Source organism: Prionailurus bengalensis, chromosome B4 (genome assembly GCF_016509475.1).
Source record: "Prionailurus bengalensis isolate Pbe53 chromosome B4, Fcat_Pben_1.1_paternal_pri, whole genome shotgun sequence".
NCBI classification, from domain to species: domain Eukaryota; kingdom Metazoa; phylum Chordata; class Mammalia; order Carnivora; family Felidae; genus Prionailurus; species Prionailurus bengalensis.
The window spans coordinates 1063064-1084414 of NC_057358.1; the positions used below are offsets into that span (position 1 = coordinate 1063064).

The 21351-nt window shown below is 46.0% G+C and overlaps 1 protein-coding gene across 7 annotated transcripts in view; it reads left to right on the top strand.

The window, feature by feature from the left end:
* Positions 1–21351, top strand: part of WDR37 (WD repeat domain 37) — a 63964-nt gene that overhangs the window by 7661 nt on the left and 34952 nt on the right. For all 7 annotated transcript variants that reach the window (XM_043562985.1, XM_043562984.1, XM_043562983.1 and 4 more), the window contains exons 2-7: positions 7567–7744; positions 10429–10525; positions 13016–13111; positions 13441–13505; positions 16929–17064; positions 18882–18953. In XM_043562985.1, coding sequence (XP_043418920.1) covers positions 7607–7744; positions 10429–10525; positions 13016–13111; positions 13441–13505; positions 16929–17064; positions 18882–18953 — 604 coding nt within the window. In that variant the 5' untranslated portion in view covers positions 7567–7606. The remainder of the gene's footprint in view (positions 1–7566; positions 7745–10428; positions 10526–13015; positions 13112–13440; positions 13506–16928; positions 17065–18881; positions 18954–21351) is intronic.

Sequence of the window (21351 nt, forward strand, 5' to 3'; positions counted from 1 at the left end):
AGAAAGAATATCTTAAGCAGGCTCCATGCTCAGTGCGACGCTTGACGCGGGGCTTGATCCCATGACCCTGGATCATGACCTGAGCTGAAATTAAGTTGGAGTCAGACGCGCTACCGTTGCACAACGAGGTCCTTGAGCTGAAGTCAAGTTGGGGCGCTCAACTGACTGAGCCCCCCCAGGTGCCCCTCTGTGTCCTTAGTTTTATTTTATTTTATTTTATTTTATTTTATTTTATTTTTTATTTTATTTTATTTTATTTTTATTTTATTTTAATTTAATTTAATTTAATTTTATCTTATTTTATCTTATTTTATTTTATTATTAAAAAAATGTTTTTGTAACATTTATTATTGAGAGACAGGGACAGAACATGAGCGTGCGGGGGGGCAGAGAGAGGAGGAGACACAGAATCCGAAGCAGGCTCCAGGCTCTGAGCTGTCAGCACAGACATGGGGCTGGAATCCACGAACTGCAAGATTATGACCTGAGCCGAAGTTGGACGCTTAACCAGTTGAGCCATCCAGGTGCCCCTGTGTGTCCTTTTTTTCAGATTTGACAGTTGAATTTTGTTTACGTAATGCTATAGAAAATATATGGCAATTTTAATAAATTAACAGATTTCAGAATTTAAACCTAAAAACACAATTTGTTGACCAATTTGAAAGTTTTTAGTGTGTTGTAAAGCAAGACTTACTTTCTTGTCATTTTATTTTATTTTATTTTATTTATTTTTTATTTTTTAGGGAGAGAGAGCGAGAGAGCATGCATGCGAGCAAAGGAGAAGGGCAGAGAGAGAGAGAGAATCTTAAGCAGGCTCCACATTTGGCGCAGAGCCTGATATGGGGCTCCATCCCATTACCCTGGGATCACGACCTGAGCCTAAGTCAAGAGGTGGACTCAACGGACTGAGCCACCCAGGCACCCTTCTTGTTGCCACTTTTAATGTATATATATGGTATATATATCTAATTTTTTAAAAAAGTTTGTTTTGAGAGAGAGTGCAAGTGGGGAAAGGATAGACAGAAGGAGGGAGGGAGAGAGAGAGACTCTACCACGATGTGGGGCTCGAACTCATGAACCACAAGATCATGACCTGAGCTGAAGTCAGACGCTTAGCTGACTGAGCCATCCAGATGCCCCTATATATATTTTTAATGTTTATTTTGAGAGAGAGAGTGAGAGAGAGCATGAGCACACGTGGGGGAGGAGCATGGAGAGGGGGACAGAGGATTCAAAGCAGGCTCCGTGCTGACAGCAGAGAGCCCGATGTGGGGCTCAAACTCACAAACTGCAAGACCTGAGCCAGTCAGATGCTTAACCAGCTGAGCCCCCCGGGGCGCCCCTCTTGTTGCCATTTTAAAACAAGGTCTGTATATACGTAATTTGAGACACAAAAGATCTTTGGTTTTGTGATTGAGGAAAGATGGAGTAGATGTCCTTCCCTGTTCCGCTAAGTATAGCTAAAAACCCTGGACGTTAGAAAACATACAAGACTGAAAGGTGGAGAGAAGAAAGTGTGGTGACTTGGTGTATCGGGACCTGAGAAATGACACAGAGCTGAGTGCCCTGGGTTTCTTTTTGCCACATATATCCCAGACTTGGGCCTGAAGAAGTAGCAACCTGGCGACATCAAAGGGCTCAGATCAGAAACCTCAAGAAAAGCCTGCTCTCTGTAGTCAGCAGACCGGGAAAAGGACAGCCTTAGAGACAGGGTGCTCTTAGAAAACACTGCAGCCCCCACCCTCACTCTTCTCAAAGCCTGGATGGGGAATCTGGACTTTCACTTTTGACAAGCTGTGTTGAGGTGACACTCTCTGCCGGGTAATACCAGGGAAGCCTGGGTGAGGTGGGATTTTCATCTCTTTTGCGTGATAAGGGTGTGCCTTTCCTGCTGGAGTGGCGTCAGGGGAAGCCCAGTAGAGATTCAGGAGTTTCACCACCACCTGTGGTAAGGAGGACATGCCGGGTATAGTAAAAGGGACCTCTGGTTTAGTTAGGGTGGTGTGAGTAGAAGCCAAGGGAAAGGTTGAACTTAGAGCCCAGCCAGCAGCACTGAGGAGTACCTCCACCCAAGGTCAGTGGAGGCTGAACGGAGAGCGCTGACTTCCATCTCCATTTTTCAGTCCACCTGGCAGAAACAAGTTCCTGGGGCATCATCATTAGAGGCCTGCTGTAATAGAAGACTTAAATCAGATTCCAAGTCTGATAACATCAAATCCAAAATGTTGAGGCTTCACTAGAAAATTACATGTCATATGAAGAACTGGGAAAATGTCAACTTGAATAAGAAAAGACCACGGACAGCAACACAGGTATCGCAGATGATTTGACAGGGATTTTAAAGTAGCCATCATGAAAATGTTTCAGTGAGCAATTAGTGATGCTTGAAATAAATGGAGAACAAAAACACTAAAATCTCAGGAAGGAAACACAGGAAGAAACAAATGGAAATTTAGAGCTGAAAAGTGTTAATTGAAACAAAAAACCCAGTGGATGACAACAGCAGAATGAAAAGAACATAGGAAAAACTGAAGAAATAGAAATTGCCCAATTTGAACAATTCAGAGAAAATAGACTGGAAAAAGTGAACAAAACCTCAGTGACTGGTGGGACTGTGACAGAAGACCCACTGTTCTTGTCATCATCCCAGAAAGAGGAGAGAGTCAGTGGGGCTGAAACATACTGAAGAAATACTGGCTGAATATTTCCTAAATTTGGTAAGCCATAAACATATAGAATCAAGAAGCTTAGTGAAACCCAGACAGGATAAAACTCAAATCCATGCTGATGCTAAGACAACATCATAGTCAAACTTCTGAGAACTAATGACAAAAAAAGCAGCGAGAGTGAAATGTCACTTTACCAGTAGTGGAAAAACAATTTGATGGTGGATTTCTTGTCAGCAACCATAGAGGCCATAAGGAAGTGGCTTACTTTTCAAGTGCTGAAGGAAATGAACTATCAGCTCAGAATTCTCTATCAAGGGAAAACATCTTTCACGTGATCTGTCACCAGCAGACCTGCCTCTCTAGAATAGGTAGAGGAAGTTCTGTAAACAGAATGGAAACGATATAAAGCAATGTGGGAACACCAGGAAGGAAGAACGAACAATGGAAAGAACAAACTTTGGTAAATTCTATAGACGCTCCTCTTCTGTTTGGAGGTTGAAGTGTAGCTCTTTGATGTTCTCTGTGTATGTAGAGGAAGTATTTCACTTGACTGTTACAAATGGGGAAGTGTGAAGAGACAGGAAGGTGAGGTTTCTGTACATGACCACGAACTGGTAGAATGTTGAGAATCAGTAGACTGTGATAGTTGTGAAAATAAACTACCTAGGGGTGCCTCGGTGGCTCAGTTGGTTAAACATCCAACTCCTGATTTTGTTTCAGGTCATGATCTCATGATTTGTGAGTTTGAGCCCCACGTTGGGCTCTGCGCTGATGGCATGGGGCCTGCTTGCGATTCTCCCCCTCTCTCGTCCTCCCCTGCTCGTACTGTTTCTCCGAAAATAAAGAAACAAACAAAATACCTAGAGCAGTCACTAAAGAAAGTTATACATAAGTAGGGCTTATTCCACGCATGTAAATTTGGATTAGTATTTGAAAGTCATCAGTATAATTCAGCTCTTAATAGGCTAAAGAAAATCCACACCGTTAAGTGATGCAGAAAACACAGATGACAAAATTCAACACTCATTCATGACACTCCCAGGAGGGCAGCCTTCTCGTTTTGGTAGACAGAATCTACAATCAACCTACAGCTAGCATCATACTTAATGGCCATAAACAGAGTGTTTTTACTTTGAGGTCAAAACAAAACAGGATGTTTGTTGTCACTGTTTACAACATAATACTGGAATTCCTAGCCATATCAATAAGAAAAAGAAATAACGGTCTGTGGATCAGAAAGGAAGAAATAAAACTGTCTTTTTTTTTTCTTCAGATGATATAGTAGTCTACGTAGAAAATGCCAAAGAATCTACAAAAACTCTCCTGAAATTAATGAGTTCAACAATAGTGTAGGATACCAGCAATTAACACAAAATGGAAATAAAAATACAATGTTATTTAAAATTACTCAGAAAATAAAAACACAATTCAGTGTAAATTTGAAAAGACATATGTAGGACTTTTATGTGGAAGTCTACAAAACTGAGGGAAGAAAAGATGATCTAAATAAACTGAGACATATACTGTATTCACAGATTGGAAGGCTCAACATGATAAAGATGCCACTTCTCTCCAAATTGATGAGCAGGTTAAACAGAATTCCTATTAAAATTCCATGAAGATTTTTGTAGATATGGGAAGGATTATTCCAAATTTATATGGTAAGGGCAAAAGAACTAGAATAGCTAAAACAGTTTTGAAAAAAAATGATAGTAATCACTAAATGATTTCAAGACAGCATGGTAGTCACGACTGTGTTGTCAGCAGGGGAGCCTGCCTGGCCCAGGCAATGGAGCATCTGAATCTTGATCTCACGGTTGTGGTTTGAGCCCCATGTTAGGTGTAGAGATAAATAAATAAAACTTAAAAAACAGCAACAACAACTTACTGGCAGAGAGATCTATAGATCAGATGAACAGAATAGAGAGCCAAGAAATAATCCCACCTGTGTATAGCCGATCGATTTTTGAGCAAGATGTCAAACTTTCTCAATTCAGTGTAAGATGGATAGTCTTCAACATGTGCTCAAATAATTGGATACCAGCAAAAACAAGAAAATCTAAAACAAAAATAGCCCTGGATCTAAACTTTGCACCTTAAAAATATCAACCCAGAGTAGTCTGTATATTTAAATATAAACTATACAGCTATAATTTTAAGAAGAAAACAAAATTTTTAGGAGATAGGATTGATAAAAAGTATTTAGACATGATTCTAAATGTATGATCTCTAGGAGAAAGGTAATTGACCAATGGGATTTCTTCAGAATTTAAAGGTTTTGCTTTGTGAAAAACCCTGTGGGGATAAAAAACAAATGACAAAAAAAAAAAAAAAAAGATACAGATTGGGAGAACTATTGGCAACATACATACCTGATGCGTAACTCATGAAGAATATTTGAAGAACTCTCAGATCTCAGCAGTAAAATCCCAAAGTCCTATTAAATGGGCAAAAGATGCGAGGAGACATTTTACTGAGAAAGATGTTTAGATTGCACACAAGCACAGGAAAAGATGTGCAGTATCACCAGTATCACCAGTATCACTGGGGAAGTGTGAATGAAGACCGTAACAAGATAGTGCACGCCTACCAGAGCCGCTAAAATTAAACACAGTGACCATACTAAATGAGGATGCAGAGAATAGAATGTCCTGTATTGCTGATGGGAATATAAGAGATTATAACTGCTTTGGAGAATGGTTTGGTGGTTTCTTAAAAATACTAAGCATGGTTAAACATCAAGTTACTGCAGTTCCATTCCTATGGGTGTACACAGAGAAATGAAAACACAAATGCACACAAAACCTACACGTTATCATTTATAGTGGCATTATTCATAATAACCTGCAAATGGAAACAACCAAATGTCCGTCAACTGTTAATAAGATGTGGTGTGTCCGTACAGTGGAATATTTGGCAATAAAAAGGAATAAATTACCAACACATGCTGTAACATGAGTGGACCTTGGCTAAGTGAAAAAAGCTAATCATGATAGATTAGGCCGCATATTGTAGGAACCCATTTATATGAAATGGACAGAACAGGCCAATTTATGTACAAAGTAGATTAGTGGTTGCCCAGGGCTGAATGTGGGGAATGAATGATATGATGTGTGAGTTAATATCTCAAAAATTTTTAAAAAACTAAACATACGTTGATCATATGTCCCAGAAATCTCACTTGTGGACATTTATCCAAAAGAAATGGAAACTTACATTCACACAAAAACCTGTATGTTATTGTTCATAGTAGTTTTATTTATAATAGTAAGAAACTGGAAAGAACTAAATTTTTTTTGAAACAGATGAAAGGTTACATTATAGTACCTCCGTGCTGTGGAATACTACCCAGCAATCAGAAGGAAGTAACAGTTGGTACAGGTAACAACTTGCATGGATCTCCAGAGCATGAAGCTCAAAACTTGAAGAGGCACATACTCTGCTTGTGTTCCTAGGACAGTCTCAAATAACAGAGGAGATGGATGGCTGTGCGGGAGAGCTTGAGAAAAGAGTGGACACGTGGAACCTTTCTTACAAAGTGAGGCAGAGATGGAGAGGGTGAAAGACGTTGTCAGTAAAGAAGGGAGGTCCATGAATATCTTAAAATTACATAAACTAATAGATATACTGGGAGAAGGAGGGATCTGTAAGAACACAAAATCAGCAGGTCATGTTCTAAACACAAGTTACAGTTGAAGAAAGAAGCATCATGTGTGAATAAATATATTAGTTAAAATTAAGTAACAGGGTTGTGATATTGGGAGGGGGAATCAGTAGCAGGAGACAAGTAGATAATGCCCAAAGTGGGTAAGTGAAAATGTTTACATTATGTAGAAATTTGAATGAAGTCCCGATTTGTGCTGTCTTATGGCAGCCCCGAGCAGGTGAGTGTGTGAGGTGTGGCTGATTGCCTTTGAGACTGCATCCGGGGGTGCCTGGGTGACATCTCCAACTTCGGCTCAGGTTATGATCTCATGGTTCGTGAGTTCGAGCCCCGCGTGGGGCTCTGTGCTGATAGCTCAGAGCCTAGAGCCTACTTCAGATTTTGTGTGTCCCTCCCTCTCTGTCCCTCCCCCTGCTTACACTCTGTCTCTGTGTCTCAAAAATAAATGTTGAAAAAAAATTTTTTTTGAAGATGCAGCACCCAAATGGAAATACCTGTTAGTGTTTTTTACGTTGCCTAAAGTGATAGTGTTCTATTTATTTTTGTAATTAAAATTTTTTATTTTAGAGGGAGAGTGAGCACTAGCAGGGGAGAGGGACGTGTGGCGGTGGGGAGAGAGAGACCCACCGAACCAAGCAGGCTCCATGCTCAGTGCAGAGCCTGATGAGGGGCTCAATCCCACAACCCTGGGATCATGATCTGAGCCTGAACCAAGGGTGGGACGCTTAACCAACTACGCCACCCAGGCGCTCCTCAAGTGATAGTATTTTAAACATAGTTGGCTAAATAAATCATCAAAAGTGATTTCACCTGTTTTTACTTTTTCTTAATGTGGCTACTAGAAAATTTACAGTTAAGGCATGTGGCCTGTGTTGTATTTCTCTTGGACAGATTGCTCTAGAATCTGTAGTCTAGAACATGTGATTAGAATTGGTTCTCTCTGGGGAGTAGGCAGAGGCTGGGGAAAGTTGGTTAAGGGAGAATTGTTTAAGCCTGTCTTTGCTATTTGATTTTTTTTTTTTTTAACTTAATGAAACTTGATAAAAATTACCTCATTAACAAAGGCTGTGGCCTCTGTTTTAAAACACATTACTTTGTCACATTGTACATTACATGGTAAATATTACCATAGTAGAGAGATTTGGAATTGAAAGTAACAATGGTCCACTATTTTCCTTCATTCCAGTTTGTCATACCAGAAATAAAGTCCTTGCTTTTCCTGCTCTTGTTCAGCTTATTGCAGGAGCGACTGGGACATCACCTTCTAGAAGTAATGCCCACAGAAAGCGGGAGTTGCTCCACTGCTCGCCAAGCAAAACAGAAACGCAAATCTCATAGCCTTTCTATACGAAGAACGAACAGCTCGGAGCAGGAGAGGACGGGTCTGCCAAGAGAAATGTTAGAAGGACAAGTGAGTTGGTTGCTGATCGTGTTTTCAATGTTCCAGAAATAGTCACATACAGGTCTCCAGAGTAGAGAAAAAGAGTGTGTTACCAAAACAAAACAGAACCAGCTCCCCTTCCCTCAATAACCGGGAAAAACAGCGGTGATACATAACAGCCTGCACAGAGACATGGGTGGCTAGTGTGACTGAGGAATTTTTAAAATTTTCCTTGATTTACGTCTAAATTTAAATAACCACACTTGGCTGCTGGCTACCGTATTGGACAGTGCAGGTAAACAGTCTAGGATACGTTTTTTAATTTGATTTACTTATGTCTCTAGTGGTGAAAATCCTGCAGTCGCCTTTGTTAGTGTCTTCTGGAGTTCACTCGTCGGGGGTAAATATGTTCTTTGCTCGGCCTTCTGAGTGCCCATCCTCCATTGTGATGTAGATCAAGCAGGTAACTGCATCTCAGGGTGACCCTTTGTGGGGCTGTTCAGAGTCCGCAAGCTGACCGGTCCGGCTGCCGCACCGTGGGGCCCTCGCCTCGGTGGCTTCAGCAGTCCCCGGACGGCACCTGCCTGTTGGCGCGGCTTCCCCGCCGGCCGGTGTGAGGTGCTCGGGCTGGTGCCGCGGCAGGGTTGCCAGCAGCTGGCATGGTAGGTGTGGGTGGAGGGATCTGCGAACCGTGGGCCAGTTACCTGTGGATTCTATTGGGACGGCGGCCCTGCACTTTGTGGGCGAGGTTACGCCTATTTGGGAGCAGTACCAGACAGCGCAAAGGTGGCGCGGACGTGCTGCGGCGGTACTTGAACCTTCTCAGAGCTGTGAACGTGGGGCGTGTAGGAGTGCGGCGCTCGGCCCAGGCCCGCGGGGCCCCGGTTGTGGAGCGTGGCTGAGTCTGCATGTGCCTGGGAGCGAGGCCTCCCGCACCCGTGATTGTGCTGTGATGGAGTGATGTGCACGTGAGAGCCTTGCTCAGTCACAGTAGCTTTTCTGTCCTCACGTTTCTGAAATGGTCCCCGCAGTTCAGCACCTCTCCGTCGGGGTCCGTGAAGACGAATGGCACCAGTAGGCCGTCCGGGGCACTCCCGTGGCTCCGCCTGCCTGGTGGGAACGTTCTCGTTTCACTGCCCGTTTCGCTTCCTGATTGTAGGGTGAGGCTGTCGCTGCCATCCCAGTTTTGTCTCCAGTGGCAATGACATTCGACGTTAAGACGCGTTTACTACTCAAGTAAACGTGATGTTTCGGTTGTTGAACGGTAAAGATCTTAAGGGACTGTGGGTATAGGTGAGCAGGACTCGATGCACGTAGATGTGGCCTTGGTGTGGGAGTCAGAACAGCTTCTCACCAAGTGCCCGTGCGAAGGGGACCGGCCGCACAAGGGTGCGGGAAGAGCGTGGCACGGAGATGGAAGAGCGGATGCGAAGGCCACGAGGCAAGGTGGACGGCATGGCAAATGCTACTGTCGTGGTTTATTTTACTTTCACTGTTATTCCAAAATCTTATTTTTATTTTTCATATTTTTCAGTGGTATTTTAGAAGGGTGTTGAGGGAGGCCATAGTACCCATTCTGCCAAATTTCAGTTTTTAAACATGGCTTCGTATATAGTTTTTATTGGCTTGTCAAATTTACTGGAACATTATGTGATTTCAAAACATATTGCTGAAATGTTTATGTCATTAGAGATCATTTTGCTTAGAATTTCTGTCTTCCTGAGAACTTAATCTGAGAAGTTTAATTTAATAAACATCGTATGTCCTTTTTTTATTTGCAGCTGACTAAACATCAGAAAGTTTGCGCTGCACGGAAACTTGAAAAGTCACTTACATTGGTGGCAATTAAGTACTGAAACATCTTAGAACCATTACGAGTTCTGTTCTGGAAATACTCTGAGTGTGGGGTCACACGAACTAGCACGTCAGGCGTGCTCTCTGGAGAGGAGAGTAGTGTAGACTGTGCGGGCTCCCCACGACCAGCAGCGTCCAGAAAGTGCGTGTGTGTGAGCGTGGGTGGGGCCGGGGACGCCGCCCAGTCACTTGTACCTCAGACTTCTGCAGAGGCGTTGCTTCTGCTCATGGACTTCCCATGAGGCGTAGAGGAGACTCCAGCTGGGCAGAACACGGGGGCAGGCGTGCAGGCACGCGTGGCGTGGTGCTCCTGACACTTATCACATGGATGTTCTCCTTTAACAGATACCGTTTGCTCTTACCGGTCAGATTTCTCATGTTTCCCTCCTCACAGTCTTGTAGGTGTTAGGAGATGTCCAGGATTTTGTCTGAAGCACCGTGGATGGGAGAGCTCTCTAAAAGCTCTTCTGTTAGTAGGTGGCTTATTAAGATTAATTTATAATGTCACACGGTAGAACTTTAAAGACTGTGCATGATGAAACTGCATTTATGGGAACTGTCTTCCTTCTCTACAAATGTGGAGGTTTTTGAATAAGGTAGGCTTGTTTCCTCCCTTGTAGAAGGGAAAATTACGTTATTTTGAGGAAGTGCTTGTTCTTGAATCCTGTATCATGCCGGATAGCCATTTATATCATTTCATCATAGTTTCGTACGTAGAAATGTGGAACTGTGAGTTCTGTAAGCATTTTACGTATAAGAAATAATATATAAAACAAGAATTTAAGAGAAATGAGAATTCGCTTTGGAAAAGAGTTTCTTATTCATTCATTTTAAACAGAATCTTCCTTTTTTTTCTTCAGGATTCTAAGCTGCCTTCCTCGGTTCGCAGTACACTTTTGGAGCTGTTTGGTCAAATAGAGAGAGAGTTTGAAAACCTTTACATTGAGAACTTAGAATGTGAGTATCTTCTGTCCTAATAAGCTTTTGTAAAATTTTGGGTAGACGGTCACCACTGTATCCATTTTGTGTTCTGTAACACACATAGTGGCTTCGAGTGACCCAGATTGATTACCTTACAAGTCACCGGTGGGAACTATGGGGGGCCCCTCCCAGCAGACTCAGGTCAAGGCCTTGGCAGGGCTGTGCTTCTGGGGGTGAGGGGGAGGGTCTGTCTTTTGCTTGTTTGAACTGTGACAGATTTTCAGTTCTGTGCCTCGTGAGGACAGAGTCCCGGTGTCTAGAGCCCGCCTCACCCCTTGCCTCAAAGCCCTTCCACCGTCCGTCTTCGAAGCCTTCAGTGGTGAGCATCTCTGAGCCATTCCTAAGGACGTGAGAGAAGGCTGGGTCATCGGGCCAGGCAGGGTGACCTCCTCGTCAGAGGTCCCTCGCTGTAGTCACACCTGCAGGGCCCCTTAGCCATGGGGCTCACGTGCTCACAGGTTACCTTTGGGGTGGGTAGCATTCTGCTGGCCACACTAGCTCATTCAGATGGTGGTTTTATGAAAAACAAATGCTTCTTATAACTATCACTATACAAAGTATACTATAAATCGAGAAATTATTGATTCATGTTTTCCTTTAAAATATACTGTATTTTGAGAATTTCTTAGTATTATCTGTTTGACTTATTTTAAAGGTCAATCAGAAGTATCTATCTATTATTTGTTTATTTTGGAGAGAGAGAGCGTGTGCGCACGAGCTGGGGAGGGGCAGAAAGAATATCCCAAGCAGGCTCTGCACTGTGAACACATGGCCTGACGTGGGGCTCCAACTCATGAACCGGAAGATTGTGATCTGAGTTGAAACCAACTGGACGTTTAACCTACTGAGCACCCAGATGCCCCAAATCAAAATAGTTTTTAAATTAGCTTGGCTTTAGTTTTTATTCTTAGATTTTTTTTTATAGAAGCAGTGCCTTCATTTGCTTAAAGAATCAAGCAGTGTAGGGGCTTCTGGCTGGCTCCATTGGTTGAGCGTCTGATTTCGACTCAGGTCATGATCTCCTGGTTCTTGGGTTTGAGCCATGTTTTGGGCTCAGTGCTGACAGTGCGGAGCCTGCTTGGGATTCTCTCTCTCTCTTTATGCTCCTACCCCACTTGAGCTCTCTCTTTCTCTTTCAAAAATAAACTTAAAAAAAAGATTCTGTGTCTCGCTCACTCTCTTCCTCTGCCCCTCTCCTCTGCTTATTCTCTCTTCTCTGTCTCTTAAATAAAAAAGTATCAGTTGTAATGATCAAAGCATTATTGAGTTTCTGTTGTGATGTAAGGCCTTATTAATATTTTATGAACTCATGTAGGTTGTTCAAGAAAAACTGTAGGATTACAAATGACTACTGCTGGATGTACTTTGAGTTGATACAGTCTCGTGCTGCCTGGCTTTGGTGGCGCCCTGCCTCTGTAAGGTCTGCTCAGAGCCTTTGCCCTTATCCTCTCTGTCACCTGACCCGGCCCCTTCGTCTCACCGTAGCCTGAGTAGAGGGTACATCGTCCTGGCAGGTGCACAGCCTGGCTTGGGGGGGATGTGTGGCCAGGTCGTGGTCCTGCTGCCTCGCTGTAGTGGCTTGTGCCCTCGGCTGAATCCTGTTCCTTGGCCACGTGTCATTCCTCAACATTGTGGCTGGAAGACAGCCCTGGTCCCGCAGACCTGTTCCGGAGGCGAGCATAGGCACAGGTGTCTGCTGATCGCCTTCTTGATGACCGATGACCTTCCTCTTCATTCTTTCCCTGTGGTTCTGAGACTTTTGTGACTCTCCTTCAATTTTTTCAAACTAATTCTTTTTTTTTTAAATTCTTTTTTTAATGTCTATTTATTTTGAGAGAGAGAGAACGAACGTGAGCGGGGGAGGGGCACAGAGAGAAGGAGACAATTCTTCAGCAGGCCCCAGGCTCTGAGCTGCCAGCACAGAGCCTGACGCAGGGCTCAAACCCACGAACTGCGACGTCATGACCCGAGCCAAAGTCGGACGCTTAACCAGCTGACCCACCCAAGCGCCCCAGATTTTTAATCTTTGTTTCATATAATCCTTACTTGGCACTCTGTGGTCCCACGCAGCCATAGTTACGTTTTGTTGTATGCTTTTCCTCCCAATTTCAGTGTTCTCGGCTAGACTGTAAACATTTCACTGAATTTTGGATAGTATCAGGAAAATGTTTTTAAGTGTATAGAATAAAGGATAAAGGAGATGGCCTACCTTGAGGTCCAGGAGCCCTGCCCGTGAGCCCTGGGGGCGCAGTCTTCCCAGTGTAGGGAGAGCAGTGGTTCTCAGCGTGTGAGAGGTGTCGCAAGTATTTTGAGAAGTCTGCGAACCTAATGTTAGGGTATTATTCATGTCTGTTTAGATAATACTTACTCATAATATTTTTACACCCTCAAGTTTTGGAAGCGGTGAATATGTTTCAACATACAAGTTCACGTCTTACCTTTTTGAAAAAACCTTTTTATTCCCAGTGCGTAGGGAGATTGAGACTCTTAATGAACGTTTAGCTGCCGAAGGACAAGCGATCGATGGGGCGGAACTGAGTAAGGGCCAGCTCAAAACAAAAGGTAAGGGTGAGCGCTCCCGACAGGACTGCTGACACGTGACATGTGGGGGAGATTTGGGATTTCATGAAGGACGTGGGTTTGTTTGCTTGCTGCGGTCGGCAGTGCTTGGGGCCCGTAGTCAGGTGTGGGTGGGGGCGGGTGAGGCGGAGAGGGGTGCCAGGAAGCTTGGCGTCTTGTTCCAGCTGTGCTGTCACCTCCATGCCAGCGTGGACAGATGGACCCTCGGGTTTCACTGTCTTCCCGTTGGCAGTGAGAGGTGGGGTTTGCTGTCCAGTGTGTCCCGGCTCTGAAATTCTGCGGCCCTGACTGTCGATTCCCTGTCTCTGCAGCCAGCCACAGCACCAGCCAGCTTTCTCAGAAGCTGAAGACCACTTACAAGGCCTCCACCAGCAAGGTACGCAAGGCGCTGGCTCTCGGGCCGCTCATGTGGTATTTGAGGTGTGCGGATGTGTACCTGAAGTTGCATATTTTCCAATTATAAACATGTAACAGAGAAAGAGGAACTTCTGCTGTTTAGAAAACTTTGATTTTTAAAGGGAATATCCTAGATCTGTGAGATGGCCACAGCATATGGACACCGAGACACTCCCTTGCCCCGGTTCCTGTGAGAGTAAAAGATACGCATTAGTAGCTACGGTGTCTTTTTGGAGGGAAAATACATTTTGTATTGTTCTTTGGCTTGATACAGAGGCTCTGGATTTGGAGAAAGGTAATGGAGTAATGCAGTGCACCACAGGCACGTTTTCCGCCACCCACTGTTTTTCTCTCATTTTCTGAGCATTATCCAGATGTGAAGGTCTTGTCTCCAGGGCAAATAGGGACGTATGTGGTATTTTACTTCTTTAAAAATAATCTTGTTCCGACCTTCTTAAAGTGGCAAGGATTTAATTATTTGGGAATAAGTTTGTCTGAGGGAGTACTGCCGTGAAGTAATATTTTGAAGTAATTCTGTGTGCGTTTTTACTTTGAAGCATTTTGAATATACAGAAGATAAATTAGTTACCCAGCCTTAATGAATGTACATTCCTTTTGCTAAACCTGAGGGAAAAGTTGAAATTTGTGGTGAGTCTGCTGTGATGGCATAGTTACCGTCAACTCTGTTTTTCCAGTTCGTCCCTTTGAGCTTCAAGTTACGTAGCATGACATCCCCAGCGAGATTAACTACAAGTAATAAAGCAGATCCAGTCTTGCTGCTGTTTCTGCTTATTGGAAAACTTTGTTATTTAAAAAATACAAACATTGATTACATTTTCTTGTGTTTCCTTTGATAACTCCAGAGTATAAGTGCTTAGTTAAAAAAATTTTGTTGTTATGTATTATCTAGCTTATTAGTTTCTAAGTTTTTAATAAATTAACATCAGAGTTTTCTTCAAAATGTATTGTGAGACTATGTTCTTGCTCGTCTTAACTTCTTGTTATATGATCTTAAATTATATTGTTTATTCTTGTGGACACAGCTTATGTGTACAATGTATATGGTCTTAGAATCAGAAACTTTCTGACCATTTCTGAAGTAGAAGATGAACAGATTGTATAAAGTTGTCCCTTACTAGGAGTAGTAAAATACAAGATTTGGACAAAGGGAAGGTTATATACAATAATACTCTGCTTTAAAAAAAAAACGTATTAGATATAAAGTGCCCTTGCTTTTAGATACTAGAAACTTATCTCAGTGTATAAGAAACACATTAATGATCTTTATTGTGCACATTGAAGAATAATAACGTAAGATGTTACCTGAAGGTTGAAGAATGAATCTGATCCCAGAATACATTCTGATCTGTGCTGTAGTGTGTATTCTTGGCAGTAACACTGAGTGTGTGTGCAGCAAGGAGGCCTCGTTACTTGCCTCCTGACTCAGCCCTGAAAGGCAAGTAGCGTGTGCGTGGTGGGATGGTGGGAAACGCACGTGCGTTCAGCAACCGAGAGGTCTTCCCTTCCTGGGTGGCTGAGGACAGGTCGCTGGTGTCTGTCGGGAGGGATGCCCGACCGTCTAACGTTAGAGAAACTTGTGAAAATGTTCACACGTGTGTTTTCAAAGATAAATAGCTCGCATTGTGAAAAAAGCCCTTTCTGGTCTTGTTGGAGTAGTTTAGATTGTATGTTAATGAGAACGATAATTAGGGCGACAGGTGTAAGCATCACTTTGTCATTTTGTTGTGCTTCTCTGTCGTGAACACTGAGTAATTCAGTCTTTTGTGGGGCCTCTTCGCAGTAGTGAAGGGGTCAGCATTTTTAAAAACAAAGAGTTAATAGGTATTCAGAGCGTAGTGGGCATTTGGAAGCAACACGTGACGTGATTTGTTACGGTGTTGATGAGCTGCATGTGCTCTGCTTCCAGAATTCCGCCAGAAATGCGGTTGCCATGAGTATTGAGCGGTGACCTTGTGTGGTTCCTGTCCGAGCGGGGTGGGTGAGGGAGGAGTGTGGTTCCACTAGTTCATTTCTCCTCACAGTGACGTCTGTGTCACACACAGCAGGAGGCTTGGAAACTGAACCGTACTGCCACTTCCTGTGGGGCAAGCTGTGCACGTTCCTAACCGCTGCGTTCTTGAACATCCGAATGGCACCTTGCGCCAGCAAAAGCCCTTTTCTGTGTTGGGAGGGACGGTTCTGCTAGTGTGGGTGGGGGAGGGGCTTTCAGAAGGAAAAAGAAGACGAGGAGTTTGCGTTTGTGCAAGTCCTTGGGTAAAATGCAGACCGAGTCAGATGGAGCCTGTCGGTATTACTGCCGGAAGAGTCCGTCTTCATAAACATTTCTAGTCGCTCTCTGCAGCGGAGGATGGTTTGAACGTTCATACCCGAATTGATGGAACAGTGGACTGTGTTGTAATGTGTTTATACTAAATAAGAATGAACTTTGATTCATTTTCAGGGCTTCGCCAAATCCGTGTTCCAAATAGCTGTTTAACACCACTGATTTTTCTTTTTCGTTTGATTTTACAGTGTCATTATTCTGATTAATCTCCATTATTCTGATTTGCTTAAAAGCTGAAAAGCCATTCCTTTTCTCTGAGAACAGTTTAAAAAGCAAACTCTGAAGAGTTGTTTGTGTTTAATTAGTTTCTTGCTCACACACTTTCTATTTTTCCTTGTAAGAGAAAGTGAGACTTGTTTGCCGTGTGTATCGTACGGACGATGCCTCACCTCGTGTGCACCTTTGTGGTTCTCCTGTCTGTTCCCGTCAGACTGTGAGCTGCCCGAGGCCAGGGCCTGCTGTCGCTCTGTGTGTGTCTCCTGGCGCAGCGCCGGCACCGAGCACGCGCGCAATAAACACTGTTGGACAAACCTCATCTGTTAGAAGTGTCGTCTTTGGATTCCTCCCCACCTTGGGCTCTTTTCCTCCTGATAATACATGGTTGGTGTAAATTACCAAAAATGGGAAAAAATGAAAGTTCCCCAGTAATAAAAGGTAGTGTTAAGGGTGTGGGTATACCTTCCTGACTTCTTCACTTCTTCACGTCCTGGTAGCTTTTTTTTTTTTTTTAAAGAATTTGGAAATTTTGTCTGCTGGTTTGGATTTGTGGAAGACACTTGCAGTGTGTAAACAGGCCCCTCTTCGTCACGGGAGGACACACGTGGTTTGTGGGGGGTCGGGGGTCTTCTGAGAGGCCTTAGGACGGCCTTCGTTGTTGTTTTGTGACACCCAGCTGGAGGGATGCTGCTGTTTGCGCTTTTGTTGTGTGCCCTTAATGCTTTAAATATCCTGTTCAGGGGTGTATGACGTTCAACACATCTTTTTCCGTTTTACCTTTTTTAACTTAAAAACATTCGGTCAGTAAATCGTCCACAATGCTCCTTCCCGTCACGGTTTTAGATCGTCTCCAGCTTCAAGACCACCACGTCGAGGGCCGTGTGCCAGCTCGTGAAGGAGTACATTGGCCACAGGGATGGCATCTGGGACGTCAGCGTGGCGAGGACACAGCCCGTGGTGCTGGGCACCGCGTCTGCCGGTGAGTCCACAGCCAGTCGCTCTGCTTGTCGGGCGTGACAGCCGGTGCAGATGACTCCCTGCGGGGTGGGTGGCAGAGTTGGCGCTGGAAGCCGGCGGGAGGCCGAACAGTCCCTGAAACCAAAGCACTTGGCCTTGTTGTGCTCCGTCAGGCCTTGCTGCTGTCAGCAGGTGTGACGTCAGGTGTCCGGGTGAGCAGGTGCTGGCTCCGTGATTGCACCACCTGTGTTTACGGCAGCATAAGGTAGAATGTCTTTTGAACAGGCGAGGTACTTTCTTGTTACAGCCGAGCGTGTGTCTGCTTGAGTTGGGAGGTACGGCCCAGGGAAGGGCTGTGCGGTCTCTGAAGGGGGCTAGCTGTTCTAGGATTTAGGTGGAGGCAGGGGTGCTGGCAGCCCTTTTAGCCTGTGGGACTCCCGGGGCAGGTGTTAGAGACCCTTTTCTCTCATTAAAGAAGATAGGTTTTGAAAGCTATCCAAGGTGCGTAACCTAATAATACCCTTTCCGACCAAAATGACTGAAGTTAAAAATGGTGCTCACTTATTGAAAATGATTTTTCCAGGTACTTAGTGGATTGTGCTTTTTTTTTTTTTCTTCTTTAAGTTAGTTTTGAGAGAGAGAGAGAGAGAGTGGGGGGAGGGACAACCACAGAGAGGGAGAAAGGATCTGAAGCAGGCTGTGTGCTGATAGCAGAGAGCCCGATGCCGGCCTTGAAATCATGAACCTCAGATCATGACCTGAGCCGAAGTCGGACACTCAACTGACTGAGCCACCCAGGTGCCCCACTAGATTCTGCTTTGTTTTGTTTTTGAAAAAGTTTATTTATTTATTTAGAGAGAGTGAGTGAGAGGCAGAGAGAGAAGGAGAGAGAATCCCAAGCAGGCTCCATGCTGTCAACACAGAGCCTGATATGGGGCTTGATCCCACAAACGGTGAGATCATGACCTGAGCCGAGATCAAGAATCAGCAGATTAGGGGCGCCTGGGTGGCGCAGTCGGTTAAGCGTCCGACTTCAGCCAGGTCACGATCTCGCGGTCCGTGAGTTCGAGCCCCGCGTCGGGCTCTGGGCTGATGGCTCAGAGCCTGGAGCCTGTTTCTGATTCTGTGTCTCCCTCTCTCTCTGCCCCTCCCCCGTTCATGCTCTGTCTCTCTCTGTCCCAAAAATAAATAAAAACGTTGAAAAAAAAAAAAAAAAAAAAAAAAAGAATCAGCAGATTAATTGACTGAGCCACCCGGGTGCCCCTGATCTGCTTTTTAATAGAAGTAGAAAATTTTACAGCAGATAGAACCATGAATGAAGAGAGTTGACTTGTTTAAAATTATGTTCACTTGTGAGCACTCCCCCAGTGTTTTAGAAATTCCCTTACAGTTAAAAAGAAAGAATGAAAGGGTCTGTTTCTGGTATCTCTGAGATCTCGTTTAGATAATTGACATTTATTTTTTAGATTTTCTGTTATGTAAGAGGAAAGGCCCAAACGCATACATATGATCTCAAATAATTTGTAACTGGAGTTTTGCATTTATTTACTGTGTGATGATCTGGAAAGTGTTAATTCAACAAAACAGTGAAGCTGTGATGGGTTAGAAGGACCCTGGTGAGGTGCAGTCAGTGTGACCATGTGCCGTGAGTCCCAAGTCCCTGGGTATCTGTTTGCCACCCCCTTGACCCGGGACAGGTCACCCACTTCTCCTGTCTTGGAAACGTGGTTTCTGATCTATAGTCGGAAGAGATACTAGTGGTAATGTAACTTCTCACTTTCATTTGAAGACTGTAGAATTGGTGGTGGGTCGGTCACTCCTGTTCTTTGGATCTTGCAGATCACACGGCCCTGCTGTGGAGCATAGAGACAGGGCGGTGCCTCGTCAAGTACTCAGGCCACGTGGGGTCAGGTGAGTGTTCCGGGGCGGGCTGTGCCTTGTGCTGGGAGGGCACTGACCTGGCTGCCCGCCGGGCGGGCCCTCGCGACGGGCGGACGGGTGTGCCGCCTCTGGCAGGGAGCCTCAGGAAGGGACCGCTCCGCTGCCCTGCACGCAGAGCAGGACCTGTCTGCGCTTCATTTACGGGCGCCTAGAAGGCCACCTGTCGACAGCTTTGGAACTGAAGTGTGGACATCGTCTGCGATCGTGTACTCGTTTTAGAGGTTCTCTTTCGGCGTGTGCTCTGCGCATGTCAGGGCCCAGGGAGGGATGCCGTGTATCCCGGGCTTCCTGCCGCACCTCCTGTTGCCGCCGGTATGGCCGCTCGTCCCCTCCTGTGAGCCGCCCCTGCACGCTCCCTTGTGTCCTACCGCGTCTCTCTCACTCCCCTCCTCCTGGCACGCCCTCCACTCTGGTGCCTGTCGGCTGCTTCCTCATTCACTCTCCCCTGCCCAACCACCGCCGCACCCCTGCCCTTCATAGACAGCCCGGGTGTGCCTGCCCTCCGCTTCTTGGGCTTGGGTGCCAGCCCTTCCCTGGGTGGGGGACGCATCTTGTCCTGTCTGGGCTGTGACCCACGCTTTCCCCTTTTTTGGGGTCTCGTTCCCACGGGGTCCCTCAGCACGTGAGTGTCTTCAGTCCGCTGCGGGATGGTGCCCAGGCGGGGGAGGCAGTGCTCACGGCGCAGGGAGGCACTGTGGCTTGTTTCCTCCGCATGTTTGTTCCTTGAAAGCGTTTGTAAAACGAAACACGTGCACATCATCGGAAAATTCAGAGGGTATTAGCCAGCCCGTGTAGACAGTTACAGCACTTTGCTCCCTGCCCTCTTTACTCCATTTCACTTCCCTGAAGGGAACCACTGTCGACAGCTTTACGTATTCTGCTCTTTTCTTTCATTTTTCAAGTAGTCTCTACCCCATTGTGGGGCTCAAACTCACGACCCTGAGATCAGGAGTCACACGTTCCTCCAGCGGAGCCAGCCGGGCACGCCCTTATTCCGTTTTTCGAAATAGCCTATTTTATTATTTCTGAGTGTTGGAGTTTTAGACAAGTGCTTCCTCCTGCTGGAAGGAGGGCCGTCTCCCTTGCCTCGGATGAGATCCTCCACTCTTGTCCTCACCAAGTGGTGACAGCACAATTCTCGTTACTCATGGCTACGTGTGTATTGTTCACAGCTGCTTGTAACGTGCCTTGTTTTTTCTTCCGCCTGGTTTCTGCATCCATCCCTGACTCATCCCTGTGCTCCTGTGTGGCGTGCCTTTCCGGTGGCCATACTCGGTGCGGCATTTCTGTTCCTTTGTTGTCCCTTCCCTGGAGCTTCCCCTCTCGCTGGACGGCCTGGACGCCCAGCTCTTCACCGGCCACCCTGCGCACCTCTCTCCCGTGTCCTCTTGCCGCAGCAAGTGGGGTGCACACCGCCCTGGGCGTCAGGAGGCCGGATGACGGGAGGTGGAGTGCTGATGTCTGGCCTTCCCTTCTGGGGTGCTGTCCTCACAGACACCGTGTCTGCATTGCTCGTGTCCTGGCTTTGGTCTTTCCACTAGGTGGTGTTGCGATGACGTGGCCAAGGTCCCGTTAGCCTGAAGGGAGTGGTTCTCCCCGCCTGGGATTTCTATGAGCATAGCTCACTGCAGGTGGTTTGCCGTGTCTGTCCTGCCCCGTTCCAGCATCACCTGAACAGAGGACCCTCCTGCGCCTCGTCCCCTCTGCCTCAAGAGTCACGTGCTGGGCTTCATGGCTGCCCCTGCCCGACCCCCAAGTAGAGCCCTTTTGTGCGGGGGATGGTGCTTCTTCCTGTTTGTTGTTCTTTTATGTTTGTGGTAAAGTTAGGCACACAAACCATTTAAAGATCGGGTGCCTCTGAAGCTTGCTGTGGAGAACATTGGTCTCTGGTGGCCTCTCCCTTTCTGCTCCCGGTGTGGCCTCTGGGAATTGAGTTAGCCGCGTGTTGGGGGTGCTGCGCATCTTTGGAGAAGGTGCTGGCGGGGCTCGCCTTCTGTTCTGCCTCAGCCACGGTCAGCAGACCCTCTGCCGGGGGACGGGGTGCAGTTTGGCTGCAGCCCACCCCCTGCCGGGCGGCACCTGTGCGCTCGTGCAGGCCCGTCCCCATTCAGTGGCGCCGTCCCTTCGGTGAGCTGGTGCACGGTGTGCATGTTGCAGCTGTGACAGTCGTGAAGCGCCCGCTGTGTGCCAGGTTCCCGGCCGAGTGCTCCGCACGTGCTCTTTCACGAAGCATGTGTCACGGCTGTGAGGGCCACCTGTGGCACTGGTGGCACGTTCAGGTTTGCACGGACGTCGAGGTGAGAGGTGGCCACGGAGCTTGCCACTTGCTCCTGGCCCTAGGGGCATCCTGCCGTGTGTGTGTGTGTGT